The 12,216-nt window shown below is 48.9% G+C and overlaps 4 protein-coding genes across 4 annotated transcripts; 3 read left to right on the top strand and 1 right to left on the bottom strand.

Moving 5' to 3' along the window:
• Positions 1 to 701: 701 nt before the first annotated feature.
• COCMIDRAFT_32380 (uncharacterized protein) lies at positions 702 to 2,481 on the top strand (the record flags this gene model as incomplete). Its single annotated transcript, XM_007684973.1, has 3 exons — positions 702 to 905; positions 965 to 1,983; positions 2,040 to 2,481. 3 exons carry the CDS (start codon positions 702 to 704, stop codon positions 2,479 to 2,481), a joined length of 1,665 nt encoding a protein of 554 aa, XP_007683163.1.
• Positions 2,482 to 3,604: 1,123 nt separating this feature from the next.
• On the bottom strand, positions 3,605 to 4,753 carry COCMIDRAFT_32379 (uncharacterized protein; the record flags this gene model as incomplete). Its single annotated transcript, XM_007684972.1, has 2 exons — positions 3,605 to 4,542; positions 4,621 to 4,753. The coding sequence occupies 2 exons, from the start codon at positions 4,751 to 4,753 to the stop codon at positions 3,605 to 3,607; spliced, it is 1,071 nt and encodes a 356-aa protein (XP_007683162.1).
• A 949-nt stretch (positions 4,754 to 5,702) lies between these two features.
• On the top strand, positions 5,703 to 7,100 carry COCMIDRAFT_32378 (uncharacterized protein; the record flags this gene model as incomplete). Its single annotated transcript, XM_007684971.1, has 6 exons — positions 5,703 to 5,786; positions 5,896 to 5,967; positions 6,028 to 6,163; positions 6,395 to 6,631; positions 6,757 to 6,790; positions 6,845 to 7,100. 6 exons carry the CDS (start codon positions 5,703 to 5,705, stop codon positions 7,098 to 7,100), a joined length of 819 nt encoding a protein of 272 aa, XP_007683161.1.
• Positions 7,101 to 9,929: 2,829 nt separating this feature from the next.
• On the top strand, positions 9,930 to 11,426 carry COCMIDRAFT_82260 (uncharacterized protein; the record flags this gene model as incomplete). Its single annotated transcript, XM_007685004.1, has 5 exons — positions 9,930 to 10,080; positions 10,139 to 10,257; positions 10,316 to 10,451; positions 10,504 to 10,941; positions 11,077 to 11,426. The coding sequence occupies 5 exons, from the start codon at positions 9,930 to 9,932 to the stop codon at positions 11,424 to 11,426; spliced, it is 1,194 nt and encodes a 397-aa protein (XP_007683194.1).
• Positions 11,427 to 12,216: the final 790 nt, after the last annotated feature.

Here is a 12,216-nt window from a genome sequence, read left to right as displayed (position 1 = left end):
AGACGGGAATGCATGTGTGCATGGCGATGCGGGAATAAAGTGATTGATGCAAGTGGACTTCAGTGACGTGCAGTCAAGTCGGTCCGAAGCACTGGGCGGTAGAGCAACTCAGCCATAGGGCTTACGACTGCCTCGGAGCCGCTGGAGGGCCATGGTAGGGCTGCAATGGTCGTATAGGCCCGAGAACATGTCAAACGAGTGGTTGAGAGAAGCGCGGAACAAAAGCTGCTGCAGCTGTAGCCAAACAAGGTCGACTAGAGCGAGTTTCAGAGTCGGAGCGTAAGGCGAACGCAGACGAGCACGAGTGGGTCCGTAGCGTCAGCGGGTCTGGGGGAGAGGAGAGCGGGGGGTTGTGGTCATCGTCTGCCGCGCCTCTCCACCACATCTTGTGTCGTCTCGCCTGGCTTCAGCCATATCTACGCACCTGCACTCTTACATTGACACACATCAAACCACTTGTGCTTGCCGCCGCCTCTTGTCGCACCAAGCATGTCAGCTGTCGGGCTCGAGCACCGTCTTATCGTTTAGCCTGTCGCTCTGCAGTGCGGCACTCTTTTTTGGGGGGGACCGCAACAATACAAGCTGCCGTACCCATACATTTATACATTCATACCAACATTTACATACATCTACACACATACTCACACATGGGTTCATCAGCGCTTGTGTACTATTAATCCACAACAGGCATGCGCTCTAAGATGCCGCCTATGCGCCTGCAACGCTTGTCGTGGCAGTTGACCTGCCTCTTGTTCGCTACCTCCGCCACGGCCACCATCTCGCCCTCAAACACCTCGACTGCGCGTCCGGGCTGGGGGGATGGCACTCTACCACTCGCCCGTGCCGACTCAAATGGGCGCAAAATTGCCAACGTCATCCCCTTGACCCAGGAAGCAGTGAATTCGGTTCGTCGCGGCTAGGTACAAGATCCCATTCAAGTACTTGCACTGACACGGACTACCAGGTCAAGGGCAACCTATACTATACAAATTTCTCCAACGTCGCCAATATTACTGCTGACGAAATCGCGTACATCAGTTGCAACCCCAGCGACTACAACGGCTTCGACAATGCCCAATCCGTCCTCGAGCAGGCTTATCAACAAGCCAACATTTCGGCTGCCATCCTTTACAGCACAGCCACCGACTATTGCGATTATGACCAGAACGACTCTCAACAAATGGTGCAGCAATTCGCTGTCTATTCCATGACGAGCAAAACGGATTCGGCTTTTGTACTCGACGCTACTGACGACCTGCCCGCACACATGAAATACTTCGTCCACGTTCAAGGCCGGTCCAATGACGACAACGGCAATGGAGGCGGCAACTCAAACCAGGCACAGAATCCTTTAGGCCCCTCACCCTCGACTGCTGTCGCTATGATCATTCTATACAGCATCACAGGTATCATCACGGCTCTATTCCTTGTCATCATCATCACTGGCGCGGTAAGAGCGCATCGTCATCCTGAGCGATACGGACCCCGAAATGTCCTTGGGCGACCTAGACAGAGCAGAGCAAGGGGACTTGGAAGAGCTATTCTTGACACTATTCCCATTGTGAAATTTGGCGAACGAGAGCAGACGAAGCCTACTGATGTGGAATTGGGACCGGCGGCTGGGGCGAGAGATTTGAACGAAGCGAATGCGACAAGCGACGGACACACAAACCTTCCAACGACCGCTGATCCGCGCAGCCAAGCGCAGCCACTAGGTACGGAACAGGTGACAAGGGCGCTACAGGAAGCGATCTCCGCGGAGATTGAGCAACATCAGTCAGGTATAGCGCCTGCACAACCTGTTGTCGCGACCGCATCCACGGGTACAGAGAACGCTTCGTCTGACGAAAGTCTGGGATGCTCCATTTGTACAGAGGATTTTGAGAAGGGTCAAGATCTTCGCGTTCTCCCATGCAATCATAAGTTCCACCCAGAGTGTGTTGATCCATGGCTACTAAATGTGTCTGGTACTTGTCCATTATGGTAAGACAGCCCCCTATCTTACTATTTGCTGTATCAAGCCCACTAACACTTCGCAGTCGTGTCGATCTCCGACCCGTCGATTCCCATGATTCTTCTGCCTCCCATCGTCAGGATCAACTTGCTCCACCTCTAAACCCCGATGCCGAAACATTGCATCGCCGCCGCAGCGCAATCCGTGACATTTTGCTGTTCCGTCATTTACCAAATTCATCAGCTGAAGAGCGAATTGGCGCCTTAAGGCGCCTTAGAGAGCAGCGAAGAAACCAAAGTGGTGATCTCGCTGGAGAGGGTACAAGTCCAAGTGTGGAAAACGTAGCCAACACAAGAGACAGGAGAAGTCGAAGAATCAGCGCACGACTAACTGACGCTTTCGGGGCTCGAGCCCGAAGAGAGCAAGGGGATGCAAGCCCCGCGCAGAGGAATTCAGCTGTAGTGCCGCCGATGGGCAATACACCAACGCCGGGTAATAATGAGACGCACAATACTTCTAACACATAACGTTCGAATATAATTTTTTTTTCGATCGATTTGAAATCCTTCTTCGTATTTTTTTTTGTTTTCTTTACGCAAAGAATAAGCAGATTGACACTTGGAAAAGCAAGGGACTGCGTATACCGAAGGACCATTGAGTCTTGGATAGGCTGAACGTCTATCGGTTAGGTTACTGTAATATCTTAATGTGAAATTAAGAGTTGGAAGTAGTTCCTTATCCACCTAGTATATATGAGTTCGCTCTGTAGTGCTGACATTTTATACTAACTGGAATATACTTTGGCCAAAGATGACGGTACGATTAAGTGTAGCATTGCACCAACTCTAAACAATTCTCCTGGTAGCAGGATAAGTGGCACACTTGGAATAGTTTTCTTGACAAAACGCTGGTCGTACCTTGAAGCCTACAATCAAAATCCTGACCGGGCAAGCACGTATCAGCCGCATGCTTGGCATGATAGAAGTGACTTTAAGCATATAAACTCAATGTAGATACATGCGTTGTTGCGTACCCGAGAATTTGGTGGCTGTCAGAAACACAACTATATGAGTGTGGTATCTACTGTGACTAAATACGCAACCATACACCTCTGACACTGCAACCTCCTGGTAAATCACCCGCCGCTTTAACTCCCTTCCAGTACATCTGCAATCTACATTATGATTATCAATAAAACAAAGTCAATGCTTTCATCGGCCCTTTCCTACAGATCATATACCTCGCGACACCCCTGCTAGCAGGTCCCTCTACATGCTGCGTACATGAATTCGTTGAGATTGTGGGTGCGTGGCTAAGTTCAGGGTTGGACCTTGACACTGTATCTTCCTACCTTACCTCGGTGGACGGGCCTACCCCACCTCGACCCATATTCCAGCCTAGTGACAGTACCACGCTATCCCTACTATTATACCCGAGCATTGGCGATTACAATTCTCTCATAGTAGCAATAATTATGTACAAGATGCTGGATGAAATTAACAATACTTTAGCTACGCCGAACATCTTCCTCTTTTTCTTAAAATTTGGTCTTTGAAAGCTAGATTCTTTCTTAGAGATTTTCTCGTAGTGGAAAACATCGTAATCACTATAGGAAGTCCAAATTTAAGCAAAAGGGAGTACCATGCAAACTCAAGGAGCTTCTCGCAGCTCCGCCTCAATAATGCTCTCCGCAACCCCCAGGAAATTATAGAACCCCACCAATCTCAATCCAGCCTTCTCTATTATACCTTCCCATTCTACCCTGGTCCTCTCCCGCACCGCAAAATGTGCCAACATCATCATATCCATGGCCGTCTCCGCGATAGTAGGCTTACCCTCCTCCTCCTCCTCCACAATCTCAATCAACAGAACCCGGGAATACCTAGACTCAAGCGCAGGCTTCAGGCTATCAAGGATCTTGATCCCTCCTTCATCGTTCCAATCATGAAGGATGGAATGAAGCGAGTAAGTCCATGCAGCCTTGATTGGCTGAGTAGTAAAGAAGTCGTGTACCTGCAACTCAAAGGGTAGCTTGTCTTGATTTGAAACACTGATAACAACAGGCTCCCGGTCTTTCAGGACAGTCTTCCCGGGATGTGCCTTGTGTTCTGATATGAACTGCTCAACATGGTGGCCGCGACCACCCCCAACATCTACAAGCAAGGCTTCACCGACGTCCTTGTCGAAACCCTCGATTAGACGCTCTGCTACGGGGTAGAAGCCGTGTGCGGCCTGAAATAGACCATTTGTGACAGAACTTGTGATTTTGGAGCCGGTTTCTTGGAAGAAGCTGGGAAAGCGATTGAAGCTCGACCTGGCGACATCGTAGCAGAAATCGATGCTTTTTTGACAGTTCTCTGCTGCGAGACCGTTACTGAGGGGTGTTCCTTGGAACTTTCCATTCGAGTATGTGAAAAGTTTCATGGCGACTAGGTGGCGGAGGATTCCTTGGAGTAGTAGTGCATCGACTCTTGTATCTTGGGCAAGATCCTCAAGACTACTTCCCGTCTCCCCTGCATATTTAAGGTGTTGGAATAGTCCGACCTGAGCGGCTAACCTGCAGTGTGCTGATGGAGCAGGCTGCAGTACTGATCAGCAACGTCACGAGAATTTCGGATAGTATTGCTAGTTTACCTCGGCCTAGAAGCTTTTTTGCAAGAACTCACTTGGGATTTCAAGTGCTGCTACCACATCTCTGCCCAGCTTGATGAGCTCTTCTCGTGAACCGATATCTTCGCGTTGGTAAGCCTTGCCAGCCACCGCGATGCGTTCGAGCATGACCGGAAATGTTTTTGACATGTTGTTTCTGTACGATGCAGCCTTTTGCTACTGATGGGGGTAGTTTTTAGACTTCAAGCTGATCTTAACTACATACATTCTGTGTCCCCGTAAACGGTCCGGCCTAAAATCCCGAGACCCAGAGCTCCACATGTTCGCGTACATGCAAGTAGCTCAATTGTGCATTATAGCCGGCAGGATCAATCCTTTAAGGATTTGCGACTAGCGTTTGATCATCACATGCAACTCACAGTCTTGCATTTGTAGATGAGGATTGTCATAGCTTTGCTTGTTTGGTCCGACTAGGAGATTGTTTTGGCTCGTATTCATCTCCTGAACAACTGCACAATCTAAGAAACCCATGCTGATACTAAGAAATTTGCTTCGACCAACTGTCTTTGCATTGATTGGTAAGGCTTTAGGAACCTTAGCAATCTTTGTAAGAAATATCTTACACTGACTATGTAACCTTTCGGAGGCTTTGGGGACTGTCGTTTACGTTTCAGACATACTGTATCTGTGGTAAGCTCATAAGGTACAGCAATATTGGAGCATTTGCTCTGCCTGCATTGTGCAAACGCGGCCATTGCGAAGCTTTGGTAACGAACGAAATATAGAGTCTACTACCCCTGTGAGAATGTGTCACCGCCATTGTTGTTGAATCATCTATACACATATCTCGGCAGTGGAGTATTGCTCATGCATAGTCGCTCGAGTCATACCAGCCTTCCCAAACTAGAATCTCGTATCGCAGCTTGATCTCTTAGATGTGTTTTTATGTGCATACTCGTGCATGTTTGAAATGACTAGCAATGTTTTGCTCTCCAGCTTCTTTTAATATAAGTGAATCAAATTTAGACCGAGAAGGTCGGTCTGCGAAAGTTAGCGAGGCCTGGGATAAATCTGCCAAAATGCTGCGCTGTGCCACAATAACGTGGACCTCGAAAGGATTTCCCTCATTATCTCGGCAATGCAGCTAGCGGATCCAGCACAGTCTTATTCATTCATTCAAAGCAATCCCTTTCTCAAAGGTATAACATTGCGCATGACCTGGGTTTGTTGATTGCATTATCATTCTACATTTCACTCGATTTCGATTCTGCCAACTATACCGCATAGAACTTCTTGGAAAAGATGTAAGTCATAATGAAGGACTGTTACAGCACATCAACTTTTCCAGAGTAAAGCTAGTTCGTGTTGTTGGCTGGGACAACCTCTTCGTTTTGCTGTCGCTGGTACGGCATTCTCGAACTTCATTCCTATCGAATGGACGATTAAACTCACGTTATGTTTAGCTATGCAGCATCATTGCCTTATCATCTGTCCGCTACGGGGCTGTATTAGGATTCGGTCAACATACTGCAGTAATTGTCGCACAATTTGGCAACCAGCGGCTTTTCAAAGGCGCCTTGATCCGTATTCTGGGATACCGTATGTTCTGTGTGAATAAACATGAGGGTTTAGCATGGCTTGAGTTGACACTTTGTAGCTTTTAATATTGGTAAGTGTTCATTGGCCTCGTAGGTGTAGCTTTGGCTAAAGGTTGACAATTCACAGCTGCATTCAGCTTACCGAACATATCCATCACAATTCTTGTCTGCCAGCTTCTCTCCCCAAGCTCATGACAAACTATTGCTCTGTACTCTATGGCGGTTCTGCAAGCATCGTTTGCCGTCATTACGATTGCCCTAGCATTTACACAATGCCGACCAACCCAGAAACTATGGGAAAAGTCATTGCCAGGCTCGTGCTGGAATCCGAATATTCTCAATAGCTTTTCGTACTGGTTCTGTGCGTACACGACATTCACGGATGTGGTTTTGACAGTGGCGCCCGCATGCACATTCTGGAATCTACAGATAGCTTGGTCCACCAAGATTGGCCTCATCGTAATGATGAGTATGACCATGCTGTGTGCGATAATCACCATCGTTAAGGGGACGTATTTGCCGTTATTTACAGACACAATTGATCCTCGTAAGTATGTTAACATACAGTGTGAGGTCATGACTGATGGTGCCCAGTTTGGAAGCCTGTAGCGCTAATAATATGGGGCTTGTAAGTAATTTTGTCTCTCCTTTAATTCTCCATATTAGGCTGACTTCTATATAGAGTAGAACAAAACATCGTCATTATGGCCGCCTGTGTACCCACGATGCGACCTTTCTTTCGCCGCACATGGAGGTGTAATTTTTCAACCAAGCCAGGGGCTCGATCTAGATTTCTAGCTCAAGATCCATTCACATATACAAAAGGAACAAGAAGCCCACTCAAGTGTCAGTCTGGGTCGATCTCCGATGTTGCCTTGACCCATTTCGAATTACACGGGGACCGATTTGACCAAATGGTACATGGGGGCATACTGTAGACGAGGAATAACCTAGGAGAATTGTAAGAAATAATGATATCATGAACGAAAAAAAAGCAAAGATGGGGTCTAGCCCCAAATCTTTGGGTTTTGCCACGGTAATTTACACTTACAGTCTAAGACCCTTAATCCTTGTGTTCATACATAGGTATCCTTTCCACAATGCTAGCTATAACATCGATGATCAAACAGTCACACGTGCACGTATATCCCGTCATCCCCAAGGTCCTTGAGGCACACCGGCTATGCAAGTTTCTCTAACTAAGGACATACTCATGTTTTGGCTGCCAAGAGAATGAAACTCTAATATTAATTGATTAGATCTAAAGTCGGGGAATTCCAATAACTGTTTGCTATCAGCGCACGCAATAGCTGGGGCGCAATGGCCCCGCCTCCCGCCTCCCGCCTCCCCCTTAACTACGCATTTCCTGATGGTTGCTTGACGATGTTCGCACCTCCACTAACGGGGCCTAGAACAGTATCCTGTTGAAGTTCGGATGGGACGCTGCCACCCGCAGCCTAACGAAAACTGGGGCGAACTAGACAAAGAGCGCCACGGGGATAGACGGGGAAGTCCGGGACTCCATGTACCCAGACCTAGGTGTGAGCGAAGGAGGCGGAAAGAGGTCCGTAGGTAAGCTCGCTTATCGCCATGGAGGCCCCCCTCCACAGAAAAGGTGGCAGTACCTTACTCGGGAGTATGCGCTAAGTACTGCCACTTTTGCTGTGGAGGGGGTGCATGTGTCTACGAAGGGCCTCGATTTGAGTGAGTAATCACCTAGCCCGTGCGCTCATTTTCTACAGCCGAGATGTTGCTTTTTTTTGTATCGCAGACATCGCGACGTGGTCTATCAGAAAGCTTAGAAGAAAGCTTATTTTGGGTATTTTAAATAGTTCCCTCTCTTTTGGCCGAATGTATCCACTCTTTGCATTGGTGGACTCAGTCTTGAGTGGGTGCACGGGCCAGACGGTTCCTTACGAGAGCGAGCTCCTTCGTAGTCGTAGTACGTATGTGGAGAATGTAGACCAGTAGAAGTCTTGTTGGCCAGCGCGGCGTTAGCTTCTTCTTGTAGCTAGCACTTACATTGTAGGCGCCGCGGAATGGTGGTAGACTCTTGGCTCTGATGCCACTTCAGCCACAGACAATTGGAATGCTTAGGTTGAGAGTTGCAGTATGGTGGGTTGTGAGCAAATCTAGCGGACCCAAAGGGCCTACGTTTGTATACTTAGATTTTTAGAATCGTAAGAAGCACCGTTGACCTGGTTATATCATGGCAATGGTAAGGGCTTGGCTACGTTTAATGCATCAGCTTAGCAAAGACGAGACAGTAAGCGCTAGAGGGTATGTATACATAGAACACATTACTTTATGTATACTATGATGGAGGGAGGAGCGAGTAAGCTGGGTGAGAGGAGGGTGTTTCGAGTGGAGCTCATGGGGGGCCGGGCTAGAACAAGGATGAGACGGCACGCATCGTGTGAAGCGAAGGCGCAATTAGCGAAGGCTTATTCCCCACGCTGGGATAGCCTTGTGACGTAGAAGGGAGCGAAGACACAGACAGGCTGATCGATCGGTCGAGGTGACGATGCTCTCAGTAAGGCCACCCAATACCAGTGAATGCCCAATTACTTGCATGGAGTCGCATAGGCATGTGTGTGCTACTATGAATAAGTTGTTAGAGAGAAGACGTGAATGGTCGGCGATGGCAAGGCGAATGCTCGTGCGCCCATGCGCCCAGTTCCAGAAGCTGGATGCGAAAACACAGGTGCCGGATGATGGATCTGTGTTTCTGTGCTCATGGTGCGGGTGAGGCTCAAAGGTCAAAGGTCAAAGGTCTCAACGGCCACTCAAGCAGGGACAAGGCAGTCCGTCTAAGTATGGGAACATTGCGCAAGTCTGGTTTCGTGCTGCTGTCAGCCAACTGTCAGCCGTCCCGCGTTTAGTTCAGTACGGCAAGGTAATGCTGAGCATACATGTCATCATGCGATGCAGAACCGGACAGTTTTCTTACCAATAAAGACTGCGCAGCCTAAGGCCAGAGCCTTGGTTGACGAACAGAATGCGCAGTCTGTGAGGCGCCGGGATAAGAGGCACACTGCGTTTCGGGAGATCAACATCTGTGACGGCGCTGTACTTGGATAGCAAAGCTGGTGGGCGCACGTGCGCTGTGCTTGAGTCGGGTTCCAAGCAGAGGCGTTGCAAGGGCAGCCAATGCCCAGCGGTGTCAGGGCAATAGATTAAGGCAAGGCCCGAGGCAGAGAGAGCCAGGAGAGCTAAAGGTGCTATGCGGGCAAACTCCAGCGGCACCTCTAATCGTCGGTGGCAACCAATCATGTTCCATCGATCCAATCCACCGCCTGTATATCCTATCAAGACAAAATTGAATTGAGTTGAATTGAATTGCTTCGTGCCACCAGTTCACGCGCAGCCGCATTCAGGGGCGTTAGGAACCACTTCTTCGAGGCGTCGGCGGAGCGCGCTCCTAGACTGCCTGTCAACGACCGGTAGGGGTCCCTGGCCCGGGCACGCGGGCGATACAGACATTCGGCTCAATAACAAGATAGTCGAAACTCTGCACGACCGCCGCCCTAAACATTAGACTACCGCATGTAGTGGGAAATGGGTGGTAAAACCTGCGTGTGCGGCTGCATGAGTCCCCCCAAGACTTGACTGCCCTCCCAATTATACTTACTTACGGTTTGTGCCGCTAAATGCGTTCGCTACCCTCCATGTTACATATATCGCCATGCCCATCTGTAGTCTTTAGCCAGTTGTTGTTGTTGTTGAAGTACCTCAGGCCCTACTCACAACTGCGCAATTGTCTCACCATGCCCATCACCTGGAGTGTTGCGGTTCCTACGCTTGTGGGCAGCCTTTGTTCCGCCGTTGCCACCTCATGCGTTCTCGTCTGCTATGTCATCTACGCCGACCAGCAACGCTCTTTCCGTCACGTACTTGTTTTGAATCTCGCTCTCGCTGGTACGATGCCTCACCCCCTAGTTGCCACCTCTACACGTCAGGCTAACCACCACAACAGAATTCATCAACTCAGTGAACAATTCAATATCGGGAGCTTGGGTTGTCGCAAATCAACGTGACTTGGTCGATGGCGTCGCGTGTAATTTAAATGGTTGGGTGGGCCAGTGGTCCGTTCAGGTAAGCCTTCTCAAACCCGATATCCACTCTCTTGGATCCTTCACTGACAAATTCCCAGGCGGCCGACTTTTCCATCCTGGCCATCGCTATCGTCACACTCCTTACCATTACTCGAAAGACTTACATGCCCAATGTCTCTACCCTGAAGAAGATCCTCATTTGCGCGTCTTGCTGGATCATGCCCACCATATCATGTAATTCATATTGCGCCTGAGTACCTAAGCCAAGGCTGACTTCAACAAACAGCATGCACTGCCCTAGGACTCAATGAAATTGTCCCCGTTAGTGGCAATTGGTGCTGGATAAGTGCCAAACGAACAGACCTGCGCTATGGCCTGACTCATGCATGGCGATTTACCATCATCTTCATCACCATTGGCATATATATCTATATATGGATTTACATGAAGAGGCACTTTTCAACCCTGCATGCGCACAGCATGGGAAAATCGTACGACCCAGGAAGTTCTGTTAGGCGCCGCGAATTCCGTCGAGACGATGCTTTCCAGCTGAAGAGCGAATCCCAAGTGGAGCTACATAAGATCAATGTCGAGTACCGTATCGAAGTGAAACACGCCCAAAGCGGCAGCGTTGGGAAGGCACAACTTGCCGGATCATCCGTTGAAGCGAGCAAGGGCGACAGTATCCACAGTGATACAACGCCAAAAGGGCCCTCTCCTAGCAGTTCACCATGTATGTCAGCTCTTCCCATCTCCAAACGCTTGTTTCTGTTTCGCCACCCCCTAGGTTCTGGGATCTCCATCCATTATGATCTTCAACTGACTGTAGTTATCACCATAGACGCACACCCTGCTGTAGACTCCGAACGCGACGTTGAAGCTGCCAGGGCAGAAATAGCAATAGCTGGATCACAGGGCCCTCCAACCAACTTGACTGGAACTCTCTATAACGGGGCCACTAGTCGGAACGTCGAAAAGGAAATCCAGAGAATGCTGCTTCTCAACGCATATCCTATCTTATACGTCATCCTCTGGGCGCCTGGATTGATCAATCGTCTGGTGGAAGCATCAGGGCACAAAAGTAAGACGCTGACCATCCTCCAATGTTCAACGCAATTCATCGGACTTGCAAACGCCCTCACGTACGGGTTCAACGAGCATCTGAGGAAAACGGTCAAAGGGGACCTAATGGCGTGGTTCAGAAGGTGACCACGATCGGTATCTTGATGATGATCTCTTTTGTACACCTACCGCATTATTACCAAATGCTCAGTACACTCATCTTGACTGATTGATTCAGCAAGATTCTGTAAATAACGAACAATAACAACAATAACATGTAATGTAGATACATCAACGACTTTACCAAACCTCGGCACGTCATCACGGATACGCGATGACCTTAGTTGTTACGTGAACTATGATGTTCACATGATGTCCACGTGATGCGCTACTCTGGCACAAGCCCAGCACGGAGCCTTCAACACCCGTAAAAGGTCGGCCCTGCATCGGTCCGTCCCAGTCTAATTCAGCGAAGCTTCGGTTTTGACTGCTGATCACGTTCCTCAGAAATGCGGAGCGTTCTGCGGGTGTGGGACGATACAATTATCAACCTCGATCTGCCAAGTTTCAGCAGCAATTCCTGAAACAATGGTTTGGTGATGCTAATACTAACATAACTCCTCGAGCCAGCCCTGTTTATTTATCATGCAGTACCCCACGACGATCCCTTCGCTCCGTGCATTGCTCAAATCCACTTTACTGTTCTTGGCATTTATTTTCCTCAGGCTTCATAGGCTCGCTGGGTGACATTGTTGAAAAACACCGACGGCGATTAATCAATCGTGCGTCATAACCTAACCAGAATATAGGGTTAGGCAAAACTTCCCTAGGTGTCCACGCCTGCCATGCTTGTTGAGGGCATTCTAGGTGCGCTTGGCAGGCCAATTGCGACATGTTAGAAACCCATGACCAGATTTTATATCAGGCAATCTTGGCA

This window comes from Bipolaris oryzae (assembly GCF_000523455.1).
Source record: "Bipolaris oryzae ATCC 44560 unplaced genomic scaffold scaffold_6, whole genome shotgun sequence".
In the NCBI taxonomy this organism is placed as follows: Eukaryota; Fungi; Ascomycota; class Dothideomycetes; order Pleosporales; family Pleosporaceae; genus Bipolaris; species Bipolaris oryzae.
The sequence above is the reverse complement of the archived record's forward strand: the minus strand, read 5'-3'. Positions and strand labels throughout refer to the sequence as shown.